At 45.8% G+C, this 20578-nt stretch overlaps 1 protein-coding gene across 4 annotated transcripts in view; it reads right to left on the reverse strand.

Annotated features, from left to right (window-relative positions):
• LOC118701491 (CBP80/20-dependent translation initiation factor-like) overlaps nt 1-20578 on the reverse strand; it is a 442809-nt gene that overhangs the window by 31868 nt on the left and 390363 nt on the right. For all 4 annotated transcript variants that reach the window (XM_036406131.2, XM_036406130.2, XM_036406129.2 and 1 more), the window contains one exon: nt 5662-5817. In XM_036406131.2, the coding sequence (XP_036262024.1) occupies nt 5662-5817 (156 nt within the window). The remainder of the gene's footprint in view (nt 1-5661; nt 5818-20578) is intronic.

A 20578-nucleotide genomic window follows, 5' to 3' on the forward strand; every position in this document is an offset into this window, starting at 1 on the left:
AGGAGTGGTTTTGGATGAAAAGAGAATGGGGAGATATTGGGACGCACATGACATGATGGACTTTGGACCTGGTGAGCATAAGAGATTTGATAACAGGATGCCTTTGCAAGAGCAAACAGAACTTCGAGGATTAAATCAAGACTAAGCTGAAGATTAAATCAGGATTTACCAGAAAAGAAAGTTACATCAACTTCTGCAAGCAAGAGATGTAAAATGCATGTTTGTTTATGTGATGATTAACCCAATCATTGTAGTAAAACATTACTAGCCTTCCTATAATAGTACATAAGTATAGGTATTCCACAATAAATTTGGATTCTTCTGACCAAATCGGAGTCTTCCCATCTCTCTTCATCACCAATACCTGGTCAATAAAAGCAGCAGTTCCTGCTGCAAAGCAGACAAAGAGTCTGCTTGATTTCCTAAGAGAGAAGGCTGCATGCCAGAATCTGCATGGCCTGTTATATAATACTGAACCTTAGTTACAAAAGGCTTTTCGCTTTTGTTTCTGGTTTGTTTTCTAGCAGCTTTGCAGACTGTTGGAATATTGCAGTCAGGTAGAAAAAATATAAAAGAAAGACCTCATAAAATCAGGCCTGCTCTGTTAGACCACTGTCTAGCCTGTCACATCTTTTACATGCAGCTAGCACTTTGCAAGTTCCCATGTGGAAACAAACCCGGTATGAATAGTTTGTTAATATAACAATCTATTCCTGGGTGAAAAACAACTATCACCTGCATAAACATTAAATCTATCCCATGAGAATCAGTGAAGAAAATATGTAAACAATTTAAGAATAGAGAGATTTGATGGACAAGTAAGATACCTTTTACTAACCAATAGAGTAATTGGCAAGAAATCTATTGTCCTGGTTTAGAGCAAATTTGGGAGAAAACCTCCAAAAGGAGTCCCCCCCAGAAAGCAAACCCACATGGCCCCTCCCCCCAACCAATTCAGGAAGAATTTCCTCAGAGAGAAGTGGAAAAAAACCTGTTTATTTAACAGGCACAGCACTCCCCAGCACAAAAAATGAACAATACCAGATGACAAAACTAATTTGTTGCTCTGAAGAGATGACAAATTCAGAAAATCTCTCCGGTGGGTGGTCACTCTCTTATCAGTCCCTCTGGCACTGGAAAAGGCTGCTGCCAGGAGTAGGCCCCGGCAGGCTACAAAGTGAGAGCTCTCGGTGTTTCCCCAGGTCCCAGACCAAAGCAGGTTTGAACAGTTCCAAAAAAAAGGGAAAGAAAAACAGTCCAGGGAACCTCTCTGCCTCAGCTAGCCAAACCAACTAAAAAACAATGGAGCGCCGTGTTCTGCCCCATCCATGCCCAGACACCACAGTGGAGGAGTGAGAGCAGGCTGATAACAAAACTCCATGCTTCTTCTTCTCCCCGCCTCCTCTTCCAGAGCCAGTCTTAAAAGCACAGAATATAATGTCCAGCATGAACAGAATACCCAATTGGGGATACAAGCATCATAACGTCACCTTAGGACACTATTAACCAATTAAAGTTGCACACGAGGTCTGTAAAAACTCTATAAAAATGAGTTGTGTGAATAAAGAATTAGCTTTTCCTGCATGAAGAAAATGGAGTCTCACCTGATTTATTCCAATAAGAATATGTGAGAGGAACAGCTCTGCAGACACCAAGGTCTGTGGAGAAGGAGGGGCAGGAGGTGCTCAAGGCACCAGAGCTGAGATTCCCCTGCAGCCCGTGGTGAAGACCATGGTGAAGCAGCTGTGCCCCTGTAGCCCATGGAGGACCATGGAGATGCAGAGATCTACCTGCAGCCCTTGGAGGAGACCCATGCTGGAGCAGATGGATGCCTGAAAGAAGGCTGTAAACCTGTGGGAAACTCATGCTGGAGCAGGGTCTTGGCAGGGACCTGCAAACCTGTGGAGGGAGGAGCCCACACTGGAGCAGGATTGCTGGTAGGACTTATCACCCTGTAGGGGACTCACAGTGGAGGAAGCTGTGCTTGAAGGACTGCACCCCATGGGAGAGTGACCCACGTTGCAGCAGTTCATGGAGAATTGTTGCCCACAGGATGGGCTCACATTGGAGAAGTTAATTGAGAAGTGTCTCCCATGGGAGGGACCCCATGTTGGAGCAGGCAAAGGCCTCCTCTCCCTGGGCAGCATCAGAAACAACATGTGATGAACTGACCATAAGCCCCATTCCCCATCTCCCTCTGCCACTGGGGGAGGAGGTAGAGCTGGGAAGGAGGGAGGGGTGGGGGGAAGGTGTTTTTTAGATTTATTTTACTTCTCATTTTCCTGCTCTGATTTTGTTAGCAATAAATTCAATTAATATCTCTGATTCAAGCCTGTTTTGTCCATGATGGTATTTGGTGCATGATCTCTCCTGGTCCTTATCTCAACCCATGAACCTTTTGTTATATTTTTTCCTCCTCTGTTCAGTTGTGGAGGGGAATGAGAGAGCGGCTTTGGTGGGTGTGGAGGGGAATAAGAGAGTGGCTTTGGTGGGTGTCTGGCACCCAGCCAGAGTCAACCCACTACACCAATCCATCCATACCTCTCAATAAATAATACTGCATTGTCACCTGATGCCCCAGCCATGTCCCCAGCACAGATTCCTCACTGAGACACCTAGCACCAATTTCCTTGCTGCCATCCTCCTTCCCACCTGGGCCAGTTCCACAACCAATTATGGTGTTAATAAGTTTTTATTTGTGGGGAAAGGAAAGGAGCTGGAGAGAGGAAGCTTTGCAGGAGAAAGGAAAGAGACATTCCTGGTTCATTCATCAGGCAGCTTTCCCCTTCCTCTTGTTTGCTGATCTTTGACTGAGTCTGCCAGAGCTGTAAAGGAAAAGGAAGAGGAAAAAAGGAAAAAAAAGAGAAACTAAAAAGCAAGAGGAGCTTAAAGGGCAGGCAGAGGGAGAGATGTTATCTTGTCTCTGCTAATGATTCATTGTCAAAGGATGGGTGAATGGAGGCAGAGAGCTAAGCGTGATTGTGGACAGCACAGAGAGGTTTTGCTGGGGGATGCCCAAGGGGGCAGGAGTTAGGGGCAAGGGGATGAAACTGTACACAGGGGCATATGTGCTGATCAGCAGGAAGGGGAAAAAACCCAGTGAACCTGTCCTGAGGAAAGTGGAGGACCCAAACCTTATAGGCCATGGTAACACCCCCTCCTGTCCTGGAACACCAGCCCATGTGTTTCATGAAGCTCATCAAAGGACAAGTACTCTGCATGATTAGGGAATTTTCACCCTATCACAGAGCACCTGGCAGAGCCAGTCTGTGCAAATATACTTGTCCTCTCCTGGGTAAAGCTAGAGGAGCTCACCACCTCCTCCTCATCTGAGTCTACAGCCTGACTTTGGTTCTGGCAACCATCTCAGAGCCTGGCACCTATCACTACTAAAAAATAGGTGGTCGTGATCTCCTGGGTTGGCCCTGGGCATCACGATTACCTGATGGTGGAAAAAAATGATGGCAAGATGAAAACCTATCACAGAGCCATGGAAGAGAAACAGCATGAGTCAAGGTCACAACCCTGTGGAGAGAGCAGTCTCAGATCAACCATTTTGGGGCAGGAGTGCCAGAAGACTCAGGCGCACCCATGTCAGCTAAGAGTCTTCTCTGACTAACAACACCACAGGGACAAAGCTGTTCTCCTAAGGAACAGAGATGTATTTTTAAGAAGCAGGCAGAGAAAAATCCTGGCAGAATAAGGGCTGGGTTGTGTCATGACTGTGATGGGAAGCAGAGGGAAATGAGGACTTTTCTGGATGCCTAGATCTTCCCCATAAAGTGACACATACCTCCATGAGCAGAGATTTTGGGGAAGTTAGGCTATTCTTAGCATCCCTCTCCCACCTTCTCCGCTGGATATGTAGGCCCCATCACAATGCCTGCACTCTTTCTCACTGCTACAGTCACCATCTGTGACCCCTACATACAATATTACTGTGAAGACAAAATGTTTATTATGTGTTTTCATTCAAAGAAAACTTCCCATACATGTTAAAAGTCACTGTCAGCAGTTTCTTTATGCTTCCTTTGGCAAGGATCTAGCAGAGAACTTATTTTACAGCAAATTATTTATGGCCCAACAGAAGCACTACTGACAATTTGAGATTCACAGCTCCAGCCCTGGGCAATGAGGCAGGTTTTTCTGAGAAAGTCTTCTACAGACAGCAACAAGAGACAAAACCACCATTAAAACAGGATGAGGGGAAACCCTCCTTGAGTTGCCTTTTCTGTTTGTCCTCACCAAGATATCTGTCACCATCTCAAACCATGAGATTCTCAGGCTCTGAAACAAACTCATCTGGAGCTTGGGTTCTGAAATATTCCCAACCCTGGTGGCAGGGCTAGATTTGTGCTGAACTAGGTGGGGAGTAAGGACATGTGGAACCTTACTTCTCTGCTCTTCTCTCCCCTTGGTCCATCTCATCTATTCAGGGGACTTCACCAACTTTAAGAAGCTTTTTAAGCCCCTTGGATGTGGATTTTCACAACACTGGGACTGGCAAACTCAAATGTTGGGTTTGCAATCCCAACTGTTGGGCTTTGCAAACCGTTGGACAAAGGGGTCTTGCTTGGAGCACATGCCCTTATTTAGCAAAAACACAAAATGCAGGAAAAGCCAAGCATCCGTGCAGACGTAGGTACTTTTGAGGTGGGAAGTGTTGATGCTAGCAAAGCAAACCTCTAGGAATCATAAAACAAATAGAATCATAGAATGGCTTAGGTTAGAATGGACCTTAAAGATCATCTCATTCCAAACCCCCAGCCATGAGCAGGGGCATCTTCCACTAGACCAGGTTGCTCCAAGCCTCATCTAACCTGGCCTTGAACACTGCCAGGGGTTGGGGGTGTGGCAGGACATGTCCTCCCCGTCTCTACCACAGATAGTTGGTGCATAAAGAGATAACCTAGGGGCTGAAAGGCCCAGCAAGGGGTCATCTCTGACACCAAAAGGGCTCAAGCCTCAGCTACAAATCACCATCTTAGTCTGGAGAGCAGATGTGGGAAGAGATAAAATAAATATTCTTGACTGAGACACACTGTTTTGCAAACTATAAAAGACACACGAGTTATCACAGAGGTAGAAGCCTTCTAAACACACACCCTGACAATTGTTTGAGACTTCTCCCCAGAGTTTGGATGCAGATTCTGTGGTTACTTTCCTGGGAATTGAGGGAAAGGATCTCAATGTGTGCCCCACCAACAATGGGATGGTAAGATACATGGAATCCTAAGTTATATTATTTCTTCACTAGCTGTAAAATTAATAGGTACCTTTAACCTCGCACTGTATATATCTACTAGTATTCTCTCTTTTTGTCCTTATTCCTGTGTGGTATTAGTTTAAGTCCTATGTCTGTTAGTTTTGTATCTATTAAATAAATAATTCATTCTACAATGGACTGAATCAGCCATTATTAAAGAACTTGGGAACGAGAGTAGGTTTTGGGGTGGTGGCTGCCTCAATAAAGCTACTGCCTGCTGCTGGAGGCCTGGGCAAAAGTCAGGGACTTATCTAAACCTCCACATCCTTTCGTAACAGGGGGCCATAGCTTCTTTGGGCAACCTCCAGTGTCATTTATGAATCATGAGCACCTCAGAGCTGCAACGCAATAGCTTGGCTCACCAGTGGAGAAGGATAAAGTCTGAAGGCATTTACCTCCCTGAGGCAGGTATAAATGGGGCAGACAAGAACTCGAAAGGGCTCTCCAGTGCTGCTTCTCATGGTACTGAAGACTTCGCAGAGAAAGGTGATGAACCCCAGCCAGCGTTCCACATCCTGCTGCTGCAACTCCTCCCGCATGGTGAAGTCCTTCTGCAAGAAATACAGAGACAACAGGCTACATCAGCAAAACCACATCACCATGAGAGAGGCAATGGCTGTCTGGAGAGAGAAATAAGAGAAAATTGAAACGGCAGGGGAGAAGGAAGACTGACAGTCTCTTTAGTAACAGCAGGGAGATTACTCAACACATGTGGAGTAGCTGGAATTTCAACACAGCAAAGCCACCAGAAAGCAGGTACTGGTAGAAATATTACCAACCCCATCAATATCTGTCATGGCTTGTGCTAGACATGGAGTCTCCCATGGCCTGCCATCCCCCCTGGACCGACATGGGGACTCTTTTCCATATGCACAACCAAGATCAAATAAAAGCAGGAACAAAGAGGTTAAATGAAATCCAGGAGAAAGACAATGAATGCTGGTGGCCATGCTGGGTTTGGTGGTCCAGGTGGACTTGTCCAGCCTGTTCATTCCTCTATCTTCAGCACAACCAGTGTCTGGCCAGAAGCATCCTAATGGCCTGGCTACTCCCTGGGGTCTCACAAAATTATGGTAATACTGGGTCCCTGACAGACCAGAAAAAGATCAGTGCAGCTTAGACTTGGCATTGAAAGGTCACCCTGCTCCTGAGCTGATGGTTGCCATGACAAAGGATTATCCAAGTGACATGATTTATGGAGCTGGGGAGTCCTCCAGATAGGGAGATGTCATGGGTTGACACTTGCTGGATGCCAGGCACCCACAAAAGCTGCTCACTCACTTTCCTCTAAACCCTCTGCAGCTGGACAGAGGAGAGAAAATTTGACAAAGGGTTCATGAGTTGAGATAAGGACCTGGAGAGATGGCTCACTAAATAATATCAAGGGCAAAACAGGCTCAAATTAGAGATATAAGGTGAATTTATTACTAACAAAATCAAAGCAGGATAATAAGAAGTAAAACAAGACCTTAAAAAAACACCTTCCCCCCTACTCCTCCCTCCTTTCCAGCTCTGCCTCCTACCTGAGTGGTGCAAGGAGACAGGGAATGGGGGTTTTGGTCAGTTCATCACCCATTTATTTCTCTTGCTGCTCAGGGAGAGGAGTCCTTCCCCTACTGCACCATGGAGTCCCTCCCATAGGAGACAGTTCTCTGCGACGTTCTCCAACATGAGTCAATCTCACAAGCAACAGATCTCTGAGAACTGCTGCAGCGTGAGTCCATCCCACAGGCAACAGTACCCCTCAAACTGCTACAACATGGGGCATTCTTCCACGGGGTGCAGTCTTTCAAAGACAGGCTGCTCCAGCATGGGATCAGGGCCCCTCTCTCCACGGGTCTCCCACAGGATTACAGCCTCCTCTAGACATCCACCTGCTTTGGCATGGCATGGGGTCCTCCACAGGCTGCAGGTGGATGTCTGCACTGCTGTGGACCACCATGGGCTGCAGGGGGACAGCTGCTTCACCATGGTCTTCACTACAGGCTGCAGAGGAATCTCAGCTCCGGTGCCTGGAGCACCTCCTCCCCCTCCTTCTTCACCAACCTTGGTGTTTGCATGCTGTTCTCCTCACAGTGATGCCTTAAGTTTTAGTTTTCATATTTTTAGATTATGTACTGCCTTAGTGTGTGAGTCTGAACTTCATATAAAGTGTTAGTAAGTTCTCTTCACAGGGTAGTGAAACAGAGTGGAAATTTTTCAGAGTAGAAATCCATTTTAGATTTAGGTGAAAAGTGTCACTTTGAATTATCAAGTCTGTAGCTTGCAAGCATAACTGTTTTGGTCTGCATTCAAGACTGCCTGTTCTCACAAAAAACCTATGCTCAAAAATACTGCTTCAGCTGAAGGACAGAGATAAGAGGGGCCCCTTGAACTTTGAAACAGACGGAGACTGCGGCTGAGGCTGTGGGAGACAGGGCAGGGTGACCCAGGAGTTCTTTCTATACTGTCTGATAAAAAACTAGATGCAAGGGTAACTAGCTGCAAGTGTAACTAGCTGCAAGTGTAAAACCAAAGCTGAAGTTGCAGAAGACAGGGCAAGATGACCCAGGAGTTCTTTCTGTACTTTCTGATAAAAAAAACTAGCTGCAAGTGTAACGGGAAACCAGTAAAATGAACATGTATGAACCTATTGTGAAATTCTATGCATATGAATTAGTAAGGGAGACAAAAAGGATCGAGAGTTCTCAGGGGTGCACGTCCTTTAGGGGGACAATGATCCCCACATGCATCCAGCGCTGTAATAAACATACCGGCTTTACAACTTTTACAAATTTGTGCAGTTTTTTTCTTTCCGCAAATCAGTAGGTAGACAAAACAATCCTTTTCCAGCTTGAGAACCAAGGACAACCGTTACAGCCTCAGGCCCAAAAAGCATAAGCAATAGCGAATTGAAGAGAGCAAACAAGGAGGATGGGACTCCATAACCTGAAGCTGTAATTGGACAATTAACCCCAATATGTAAATGGACCAAAACTTATAAAAGTGTGAAGATTCATGGCCAGTCGTCTATCTTGTGTCCATTTTGGGTCCATCTTGGGTGTAGCCACGGCCAGGCTCTTGTACTGCCCAAGGTGTATCCTTTAAATGCCTTTTAATAAATACCTACTTTATTCCTTTAACTCTGTCTAGTCTCTGTTCCAGGTCAGCCTCTCTAGGCATCAACATGTTCTCACTTCGCTCTTCTTAATTCATAATTAAAACTGCCCCACATCCTTTCTTATTATTTCTTTTTAAATATGTTATTACAGAGGCGTTACCACCATTTCTAATTGGCCCAGCCTTGGCCAGCAGCATGTCCCTCTTTGGAGTCACCAGGGACTGGCTCTGCTTCTAGCAGCTTCTCACAGAAGCCACCTCCGTTAACCCCACCCCCCCACCCCCCCCCCCAAAAAAAACAGGCCATGCAACCCAATACAAGAGAAAAAAAAGAGGGTTTCCAAAGGCAGGATATGAAAAGGGATGTTTGTGTTGGGAGTGTGTGACAAAAAGAAAAGCAAATAAAAACCTTTCTAAAGGATGGCACAAGAGAATGCATTGCACTCAGAGACAAGAGGATTTCTCTGTGCTCTCTGCAATGCTACAGAGCTTCTTGCATGATATCCCATGTGATTTTGTTTGTCTCCATGGTGACCATTCCTTGGTATTTAAAAGTAGTAGACACTACATAGTAGAAAGTTAAAGAACAGGACAAGTTTGTTATCAACACTGTGTGTTCCCAGTGCATGTTGCACGACATTTGAAATCCAGCAACTAAATAAGTTATTCTTTATCTTTTTCATCTCTGTTTATTCCTACTGACTGAGACAAAGGGCTTTGCTGTTGTGAATGCTTTGACCTGCTGCTTTATTCTGGAAAGCCAGAGAGATATGAAGCCACCATACCAAAGTTTGGTCTCATGGCCTGGACAACACATAGGAGGTATTTCTTTTGAAATAAAGGTAAGTAAAGCAGCTGCTAAAGAAAGAGAGGCAAAATTATTTACATGACAGAACTCTATGAACAGAAGATCCAAGACAGGAGCTATTTATATGTTTCATTACAAAAGGACAAAAAAATTACATCTGCAGGAAAAAGCTTTGTAAAATAACTGAGGCACTTATTAACCAGACAGTGATGACTAATTTATCTCTATACCCATTTCTGTAAGGCAATTGCCCAACTGTGTCTGTGACTCTGAAGTCAACCTGCAGCCAGATCTTGTTGGGTCTTTTCAGACTCTCTGGGGAAGTTTGCAGAGTTCATCCCTTTATTATCCAGCCAGTCCCATGGAGGAGAGAGTTATTTGCTAGCTCAGGTTATTACCCCAAGGTTACCAAATTATTCATTTTGGAGTTTTCACTTGAATTTTAATTTTAAAAAATGTCAGAGAAATTATGTCCTGACTACTGAGAAATTAAAAAAATGAGTGATAGAATCCCATGTCACTCTTCTGCTTCATCCACCCATAAGGTGAGCAAAAAACACCCTTTGAACCCTGGAGCTGTTCTTTGTTGCCCTGAGATGTCTCCCTCCCCTGACACTGAGCTGTCTTCCACATCTGTCTTGGGGTGACTTCATAATACTGTATCCCCTATCGTCTGCTTTATGCCCAGACATGAGTCCTAGACCTTTAAGTTAGGGCTGGGAGAGAGGGGGAAGGTGGTGGAATTCATTCAGTGGCCTGTGTTCAAAACATAGATAACTAGCTCAGTTTTTTTCCCTGGCTCTTGGCTCTTTTCTCAAGAGAGAGAGAGAGAGCTAAAATTCTTTACTTTTACATAGCTTTTTGTTTGTGAGCTGAGGCAAGAAGTTTTCCCAGGACTGTGTCTTCTTCTTCTGGAACTGTTCAACTTTGCTCCAGTCTGAAACACCAGAACATCGCCAGGGCCCCCCCCATGCCTCGGCCCAGAGGTCAGATCTGGATCCCAGAAGGAGCTGACCCACACTTACAGAAAAGACTCTGAATTTACCAACTCTTCTCCACAAAAAAAAAGTTCACTAACAATATTCACTCTTTTTCGTGCCTGCCAGCACCCTGCTTGTTAAATAAACAGTTTTTTTCACTTTCCTCAGAGCCTGCTTTGGAGACATGGGCTGCTGTAACTTGCCTTCTATTAGAGGACATGCTCATTTCAGGATGTTTTCTCATCATTTGTCCAAAACTGGGACAACATCTCACATGGCTCTGGCCCCCAAGCCATCCTGCCCCTTCCAGGTTGGATGTGCTCCAACAGCTCTCCTGTCCTGCCTGAGAAGGTCCACACTGATGCACACAGGGAACAGTGTAGTATTTCAGTATCCTTGGGGCATGCTAGGAAAGTCCTAGCATCTTGGGATAACCACATGGGCTCTGTGGTCCCAGATTACTGGGAAAGAATAAAAACCACCACAGGAAACTCTCTTCTCTCCTGCTTCTGCTTCAAGCACATTGCCCTTCTCCACAGCCTTGCAAGAGAGAAAACTGACTCTTCAACATTTTAAGAAAATATTTTCTGTAAAAAAAAAACCCATCAAACCAACCAACTCAACAAAAAATTTCCATAAAATAACCCTCAAACCAAACCAAACTCATCAGGCCCAGGATGGGAGCTTGTGGTGGTTTGACAGGAAATGTGTTTTTTGGGATGCTGTGTTTTTGGCCAATGGATATTCAGACTTTAATATTGGCATTTAACCTGGCCATTGAGACATGGACACGCCTCTGAGAACACGGGGTTAAAAGCAGAGCTCTCTCTTGGGAGGGTTCTCTTGGGTTTCTGGCGGGAAAGAGTTCGGGTCTCTCCCCCGGCCCAGCTGCTGGCTGGGCAGGGGGAGGGGAAAGCCATGTGGCCGGGAGAGGTAGGACTGAGCCCCGGGGTGGAAGGGTGGAAGAGAGAGAGAGAGAGACACCGGGAGCCATCGGGCAGCCCCTCCCCCGAGAGACACAGAGAGAGAGAGAGAGAGAGCCGCTGCCTGGGACTGTAACCTTGAAGCTTGATAAACATGAGCCTGCGCCGGCAGCACGGCTGGGACGGAGAAGAGGGGGGGGTTCAGCTGGCCGCTTGTAAGAGCTTTTAACCCCTTTTTGGAGAATGAGAACTTTACAGAACATTGACCTTTCCTAGAAGATAGAGTGGAAGATGAGGAAAGAAATGGGCCAGTGTGAGAGAAGTCTGGGCGAGTGAGAGATAGTAGAAGAATAGAGAAGAATCCTAGTGAGAAGAGATGATGGAGTGGCTTTTGCTAGACTCTTTTTGTATAGCCATGGACAGAACTATGTTCTTTGTGATACAGAGACTGCATTCTAGGGGGAGGCAATGGCATCAGAACCAAGAGAGTTCAGTGTTGATGCTCCTCGGCCCCAGGGGGTGAAAATATGGGGGGGACAGGTGTCCCAAAGGAGAGATTGTGAGGACAGGTGTCCCAAAGGAGAGATGGACAGACCCATGTTCCTTGTGATACAGAGACTGCTCAGTGTTGATGCCCCTCGGCCCCAGGGGGTGAAAAATATGGGGGGGACAGGTGTCCCAAAAGAGAGATTGTGGGGACAGGTGTCCCAAAGGAGAGACTGTGCCTTTTTTAGAACGGGACAGAGCATCCTTAAAAAAGACAACCCTAGAAGCAGTTCTGGTCCGTGTTCAGTGGTGAGAGCACTAGACATGAAAAAGAAGAGGTCACGACGGAAGATGTACTCCGGGCGGTGCCATGAGTGACACAGAAACCCACGAGGCTTCAGCTGTGTTTCCAGGGGAAGCCCATGGCACAAGAAGGACTCCTCTCCTCTTGATGAACTGAGGATTGATTGTCTAAAAGGTGGTGCTGGACCGAGAGTTGGTGATTTGAGGAACCAAATGTATTGTGTTGGAAATTTGGTGGGGGGAGGAGGACTTGTGAAGTTTTCATTTTCCCTGTGTGTGTGTTCCTTTTTATCTGTAGTTGTAGAGTAGTTAATAAAGTTCTGGTTCTTTTTCCCTAAGTAAGAGCCTGCTTTGCTTATTCCTGGTCACATCTCACAGCAGAAACCAGGGAGAAGGTATCTTCATGGGGGCACTGGCATTGTGCCAGTGTCAAACCATGACATTTTTGGTTCCCTGACCGGGAATCGAACCCGGGAGAATGATAAGATAAAGTTCTGAGTAAAGCTGTGAGATGGGACCAAAGAAGAATAAGAACAAAGCATGTATTAAGTTAAGGTAGATGCATAGTAAAATCTGGGGATGAAGGTTTTCTTGTTTTGTAGAAGTGTTGAAGTGTTTTGTAATTTTGTTAATAATTTTAGAAAGTGTGTTCTCAGAGGCGAAGGGTGGAATGTGGTGGTTTGACAGGAAATGTGTTTTTTGGGATGCTGTGTTTTTGGCCAATGGATATTCAGACTTTAATATTGGCATTTAACCTGGCCATTGAGACATGGACACGCCTCTGAGAACACAGGGTTAAAAGCAGTGCTCTCCCCTGGGAGGGTTCTCTTGGGTTTCCGGCGGGAAAGAGTTCGGGTCTCTCCCCCGGCCCAGCTGCTGGCTGGGCAGGGGGAGGGGAAAGCCATGTGGCCGGGAGAGGTAGGACTGAGCCCCGGGGTGGAAGGGTGGAAGAGAGAGAGAGAGAGACACCGGGAGCCATCGGGCAGCCCCCCCCCTGAGAGACACAGAGAGAGAGAGAGAGAGAGAGAGAGCCGCTGCCTGGGACTGTAACCTTGAAGCTTGATAAACATGAGCCTGCGCCGGCAGCACGGCTGGGACGGAGAAGAGGGGGGGGTTCAGCTGGCCGCTTGTAAGAGCTTTTAACCCCTTTTTGGAGAATGAGAACTTTACAGAACATTGACCTTTCCTAGAAGATAGAGTGGAAGATGAGGAAAGAAATGGGCCACTGTGAGAGAAGTCTGGGCGAGTGAGAGATAGTAGAAGAATAGAGAAGAATCCTAGTGAGAAGAGATGATGGAGTGGCTTTTGCTAGACTCTTTTTGTATAGCCATGGACAGAACCATGTTCCTTGTGATACAGAGACTGCATTCTAGGGGGAGGCAATGGCCTCAGAACCAAGAGAGTTCAGTGTTGATGCCCCTCGGCCCCAGGGGGTGAAAATATGGGGGGGACAGGTGTCCCAAAGGAGAGATTGTGAGGACAGGTGTCCCAAAGGAGAGATGGACAGACCCATGTTCCTTGTGATACAGAGACTGCTCAGTGTTGATGCCCCTCGGCCCCAGGGGGTGAAAAATATGGGGGGGACAGGTGTCCCAAAAGAGAGATTGTGGGGACAGGTGTCCCAAAGGAGAGACTGTGCCTTTTTTTAGAACGGGACAGAGCATCCTTAAAAAAGACAACCCTAGAAGCAGTTCTGGTCCGTGTTCAGTGGTGAGAGCACTAGACATGAAAAAGAAGAGGTCACGACGGCAGATGTACTCCGGGCGGTGCCACGAGTGACACAGAAACACACGAGGCTTCAGCTGTGTTTCCAGGGGAAGCCCATGGCACAAGAAAGACTCCTCTCCTCTTGATGAACTGAAGATTGATTGTCTAAAAGGTGTTGCTAGACCGAGAGTTGGTGATTTGAAGAACCAAATGTATTGTGTTAGAAATTTGGTGGGGGTAGGAGGACTTGTGAAGTTTTCATTTTCCCTGTGTGTGTGTTCCTTTTTATCTGTAGTTGTAGAGTAGTTAATAAAGTTCTGGTTTTTTTTCCCTAAGTAGGAGCCTGCTTTGCTTATTCCTGGTCACATCTCACAGCAGAAACCAGGGAAAAAGTATCTTCATGGGAACACTGGCATTGTGCCAGTGTCAAACCATGACAGAGCTGAACAGGAAGGAATGCCACCACTCAGTACCCTCTTTTTTCATCCTATGGGACCCAGTGGGTGATGCCACCAAGCAGAGACACCAATGAACACTGCCCACAACTTTGCATCTGAAGAAGACCCTTGCAAAAGAAAAGGGACTAGGGTCTTTTTTTTTCTGCTTGTGTAGACTCTGATGGACCTCCATGAAGGACAGGAGCAGGGGATGGAATGTGAGATGGATTCAACGGTCACTGTGAAAAATGTTTTTGTGATTCGTGTCGATAAGCAATTGTCATGGTTTGACACTGGCACAATGCCAGTGCCCCCATGAAGATACCTTCTCCCTGGTTTCTGCTGTGAGATGTGACCAGGAATAAGCAAAGCAGGCTCCTACTTAGGGAAAAAAAACCAGAACTTTATTAACTACTCTACAACTACAGATAAAAAGGAACACACACACAGGGAAAATGAAAACTTCACAAGTGCATTTCCTCCTCCCCCCACCAAATTTCCAACACAATACATTTGGTTCCTCAAATCACCAACTCTCGGTCCAGCACCACCTTTTAGACACTCAATCCTCAGTTCATCAAGAGGAGAGGAGTCCTTCTTGTGCCATGGGCTTCCCCTGGAAACACAGCTGAAGCCTCGTGTGTTTCTGTGTCACTCGTGGCACTGCCCGGAGAACATCTGCCATCGTGACTTCTTCCTTTTCATGTCCAGTGCTCTCACCACTGAACACGGACCAGAACTGCTTCTAGGGTTGTCTTTTAAGGATGCTCTGTCCCGATCCAAAAAAGGCACAGTCTCTCCTTTGGGACACCTGTCCCCACAATCTCTCCTTTGGGACACCTGTCCCCCCCATATTTTCACCCCCTGGAGCCGAGGGGCATCAACACTGAACTCTCTTGGTTCTGAGGCCATTGCCTCCCCCTAGAATGCAGTCTCTGTATCACAAGGAACATGGTTCTGTCCATCTCTCCTTTGGGACACCTGTCCCCACAATCTCTCCTTTGGGACACCTGTCCCCCCCATATTTTCACCCCCTGGGGCCGAGGGGCATCAACACTGAACCCTCTTGGTTCTGAGGCCATTGCCTCCCCCTAGAATGCAGTCTCTGTATCACAAGGGGAAGCCCAGGGGGTGAAAAAATAGGGACAGGTGTCCCAAAGGAGAGATGGACAGACCCATGTTCCTTGTGATACAGAGACTGCTCAGTGTTGATGCCCCTCGGCCCCAGGGGGTGAAAAAATATGGGGGGGACAGGTGTCCCAAAGGAGAGATTGTGGGGACAGGTGTCCCAAAGGAGAGACTGTGCCTTTTTTGGATCGGGACAGAGCATCCTTAAAAGACAACCCTAGAAGCAGTTCTGGTCCGTGTTCAGTGGTGAGAGCACTGGACATGAAAAGGAAGAAGTCACGATGGCAGATGTTCTCCGGGCAGTGCCACGAGTGACACAGAAACACACGAGGCTTCAGCTGTGTTTCCAGGGGAAGCCCATGGCACAAGAAGGACTCCTCTCCTCTTGATGAACTGAGGATTGAGTGTCTAAAAGGTGGTGCTGGACCGAGAGTTGGTGATTTGAGGAACCAAATGTATTGTGTTGGAAATTTGGTGGGGGGAGGAGGAAATGCACTTGTGAAGTTTTCATTTTCCCTGTGTGTGTGTTCCTTTTTATCTGTAGTTGTAGAGTAGTTAATAAAGTTCTGGTTTTTTTTCCCTAAGTAGGAGCCTGCTTTGCTTATTCCTGGTCACATCTCACAGCAGAAACCAGGGAGAAGGTATCTTCATGGGGGCACTGGCATTGTGCCAGTGTCAAACCATGACAGCATTGGAATCAGCAAATGCTTGTATCTGCTGTGTCGAAAGTGGACGCGTTCCCTGGGATAACTACAAAGAACGGTTTTGAAACTTTCTGACCAAATAGCCAAATAAAGCATCGAAAAAGAAAATAGAAGTATAGTAAAGACATGAGGTAGCAAAACTACTGATGCTTAGAATAAAATAGAGGAAGTTGTGGTAAAGCTAAGGGATATTGCAACAAACCGACTAAATGCTTATATATAATAAAAATCTTGATGCACTTGTATGGGACTAAAATTATGTAGCAGACACTGGTGAAGGCCTTCCCTCCAGATGACCACAAGATGGAAAGGAAGCCAACGACCACCTGGAAAGATTATGGAATTGCTGACCCCAGCTTATTGATATTTGCTGATTCGGACTAACACAAGCACACTGTAAAATGCTTAGTAGGCTTAAAAACAGTATATATACTTTGCCAAACTTGTAAGTGGTGTGTGCTGTTAGTGGAGTGGTGACTCCCCAGCCACCCAGGGCTGCTTGATTGCTTTCTTTAAAATAAAAAATATAAAAATGAAATTCGGTTTGGCTATTGAAATTTTATATTAGTCACCATGGACATTTTCACCTAGGTGGGGCACAATTTTGCAAAATGAGATTGTTTGCATGTTCTATGCAAAAGGGAAGTGTGATATCGCTTCCTTTGACAAAGTAGAAAAAGCAGCTTTTCAGAGGTAAGGATTACATTTTTTGGACCATGCTTGCCTAGAGGCAAGAGTTTTGCTTGTATGGACATGTGATTCTGTGAACCCTTATGGTAGCTGGACTTGCAGTGCTATGGTTCTCCTGAAGCATCCTGAGATACCAACCTGCTTCAGCCCCACAGGGCAGTGCTACACCAGTGTCACGGTGTGCACGAGGTAGGTGGTCCAGGGAGCTTTGTCCTTAAATTTGGCCTTTAGACAGTAGGTTTGGCCAGTACCATAGCTCACACAGACAGGCAAGCCAACCTGAATGTCACCCATGCAGAGGTGTCCCACCTCCCTTGGTCATCCATGTTTGAGGAAACCACTGCTCTCTTCTAGGTATTTAATCAGTGGAGTTATGGGTACAATTCATCTGGCTGCATGTTGGCCATGGTCCCAGCAGGATCTGCAACCCATCATGCTGGACTTTAAGAACATGAAAAGCAACTCAATTGCTTCTCCAAAAGGTGTGCAATAAAAGTGGAGGAGCCAGACCAACAGTGTGGGAGAGGTGAAGAGCTGGTCAACAGAGAAGAGCAGCTCAGCAGAGAACCAAACCAATGTCCTGTGTGCCTGGGGCACATCCAAAGGAGCCATGCCCTGACCCACAGACCTCCGCACCACTGATGAGAAGTCTTGAGCAGGCTGAAGAGCACTGAAACCAGATGGCCGGGTCACTGCCCTGCCCTGTGAACGTTATTTGCTCTGGAAATGCCTCATGGAGTTATATAAAAATAACCTGTGGATTGGCTTGTCCCATGCTTATGTAGTGATGTCAGGGCAGTAAACAAATTATATTTCATTAGTTTGGCTGTATTTGTAAACATGAATTGCATTACTAATTTGGGGGTGCTCTGGTCTGTAGATAATCTGGATGTATTTAATGGATGAGCTTCCTTCAGTGCCTATAGTTTAAAATAAAATGTGTTTATAGCAGGTAGCAGGGTTCACCTCCCTTCTCTGCCTGGTTTGATAGAAGAGTTCATTGGAAAACCATATGGCAAGTGGAGGGATGCCAAGGAGGCCTCTAAAGAGGTTTCATACAGGAAAATTTTGGGGCATATGAGACACGGAGTTAGAAATTTAACTTGGGGTAGAAACCAATTTTGGATTTAGCTGAAGTGTGCTGTTTAAACTTGTTTAGTCTGTTAACTTGCTGTGCTCGAAAAAGGCCTGCAGAGGAAACAAAGGAGATTCAAGGATACTTAGAAAAGAATGCAAGCTTCCAAGCTGAAGAGAGATAAGGAGGGACCCCACTGACCTTGGAACTGGAGCAGACAAAAAACTGAAGCTTGGTTGCAGACACAGCGACATTACAGTTCCTGGAGAAATGAATAAGTTCATAAAAACTGATAAGACAGTTTTAATACAGGGCTAGGAAATGAATATGCATGAATCTATTGTGAAACTTTATGCATATGCAACAAGTTAGAGAATAAAATAGACTTGAGAATTCTCGGAGGTGCCTATGTCCTTTGGGGAGCTATCCTGTGTGAAAAACAGGTTCACTCTCGTGTGAAAATTTAAAAAGTTTAATAAAGGACAATAGGAGACAAAAGACAGTAAAACAAAGATTACGGGCCAGGTGCATCTTGGCACTTAGCCAAGAGCACACCTTCACCTTCGGGGATACCCCTTAAATATCTTTTCCATTACATCAGCCCGTTGCATATTCATAGACCCTTATGCATATGCATAAACTAGTTTACATTTTCCAGGAACTATTTTACATGGCCCCTCCTTGGGTCCACCTTTTTAGAGCATGCATATTTCTTGGCTGTGGTTTTGGCTCCTTCTCCTTATCGCTTCCAGTCTGGGCCTTGGTCCATACTTTCTTCAGATGGCAAATGCTGATAGTTGGCATATCAATAGCAGGGTCCTCATTACATGTTCACTGGATGTTATCCTGACCAAACAGACAGTTCACTCATAACTATATCAGCTACCACTACTACGATGTCTAAGTTTTTGTTAATAGCAGAAATAAAAGCAAAGTTATTTTAACATTATACATATAGCATTCATCTTAATATTTGCAAAAAGCCAACAACATAAATATTTATAACACCTGCATGCGTCTCGTGCTGGAATAAATCGTACCAGCTTTACGACTTTTACAAGTTGTGGAGCTTTTTTTTTGCAAATCACACAGACCTGAAGGCTAAGCATGTTCATCAAGTTGGGCCTCACCACAGGTGATGGGGAGGTCAGGGTGGCCCATGTTCATGCATGATAGAGATGGGCCATGGCTCTGCCCATTCTCTGACATCTCACATTGGACCTTTTCTAAGCTTGACTGAAGCTTCTGCCAGCAATGGAAATAGAAAATGCCTTTATCTTGGAGGATTTCACTCCTGCACCCAAGTGAAAGCCCACTCCTCATCTCAGTATAGATGCAGCTCATGCAATGTTATACTTTCCTGGCCTGGACATGAAACATCTTCAAGACAAGGACCAAGCTAGAAGAGCCAAGAAGACTAGCCATTCCACGGGAGAGGAGGAAAATCCATCCTCTACCATTTTTGGTGGACAGCAAAGTCAAGCAGGACAACATTTAAACCCTCCTAGAAAGGGTTCCATAAATGATATTTTGAACACTTAACATCACTGTATTATTCGCTGTTTATAATTTAAATACTACTTGCATTTAGGTCCTGGCTTGGAGGAAGCTCTGGAGCATAGCTTTGCTTTCTGGGGAGTATAACCTAGTGAGATGAGTAGTTTATAGCACTGGAATTTGGAAGAGGCTCAGGAGGTGCTGTGTGTCAGAGACTAAAATGGTTCATACCTTAAACATTGTTATGAAGGGGTTTTGCCCATTGTCTTGGGTTACAATGTAAGATTCAACCAAGCGTGTGTATTATATCACCATCTGTTAAAACCAGGTGGGGCAGTGTTCTTTATCTCTTCCATGACCCATCCCTCATAACTCCCACGGAGAGGGTATCTTCTGTTAATGGGCCATCAAGCCTCACTGCATGACTCATAAAATTATAACATCCCATTGTGAGATGCACCGAAGGAGGAACCAAGCATTCCTACCTGGATATAATCTGAGGTTTGCAACACCACAGCAGCCTTATCCACTGAATTCCTAGAGGACAAGAGCTCCATAACCACCACCAGACCTTCAGAGGAAGATCAAACCCTTCTACAGGATCACTGCTTCAAGAGAACCACATCTATCACTTCAAGAGGACTACAGCCACCATTTAATCAGACTGCTACCAACACCCTGACCAACAGGGTGTCAGGTTGCATTCTGACTCTGTCAGTTTCTGTATTATTGTATTTATTTTAATTTTCCTATTAAATTGTATTTCTCACTTAGGATCTCCCACTGGCTTGCTTTTAAACTAGCACACCCAGTATAGCAAAAACTGTATAAAGAAGCTACAACCACAGAAGCCCACCCTTCCTTGAAGATGCCTGACTGGAACTTTGTACTATGAGTTAAGCCACCTAAATAAGATACAGGGGACACTATTGTTCAATCATCTCAGGTCTAGGGAGATGCAAATAAGGCTGAGGAAAAGGAATGCATCCACAAGAAAGCCAAAAGCAGCAGAAAATCATCCCTGGATGGGTTTGGGGTGGGGGAGACCACAGTCCACAGAAGCCAGGTTTTCACAGACTCCCCCACCATCATGGGGGGAAGGAGGGAATTTTGGGTGTGTGTCAAAACCTCTGGTCAGAGGCACTGAACATCCATCCTCACACAAACTGGCCGAGCGGTGAAACCCCCAACCCCGGAAAAGGCTACATGCACTGGACATTCATTTGAGAAGCAGCTAAGAGAGTGTTATAATCCATCAAAGACCCCCCCCAAATTGTTCCCCAGAGGCCTTGCACCACAGGACTGCATGTGATGCAAAATGATGCAGGAGATCCAGAGTCTGCTGCAAGAGACTGCCCCCCTTCCCACCTGGGAAGGTACCTGGGTATTCCCACCTGGTCTAAATGAATATTAATTCATCAGATTCTATGCTTTTGGGGGGACCCTCACCACCAAGAAGACCAGCTGGAGAGGAT

The sequence above is a fragment of the Molothrus ater genome, chromosome W (assembly GCF_012460135.2).
Source record: "Molothrus ater isolate BHLD 08-10-18 breed brown headed cowbird chromosome W, BPBGC_Mater_1.1, whole genome shotgun sequence".
NCBI classification, from domain to species: domain Eukaryota; kingdom Metazoa; phylum Chordata; class Aves; order Passeriformes; family Icteridae; genus Molothrus; species Molothrus ater.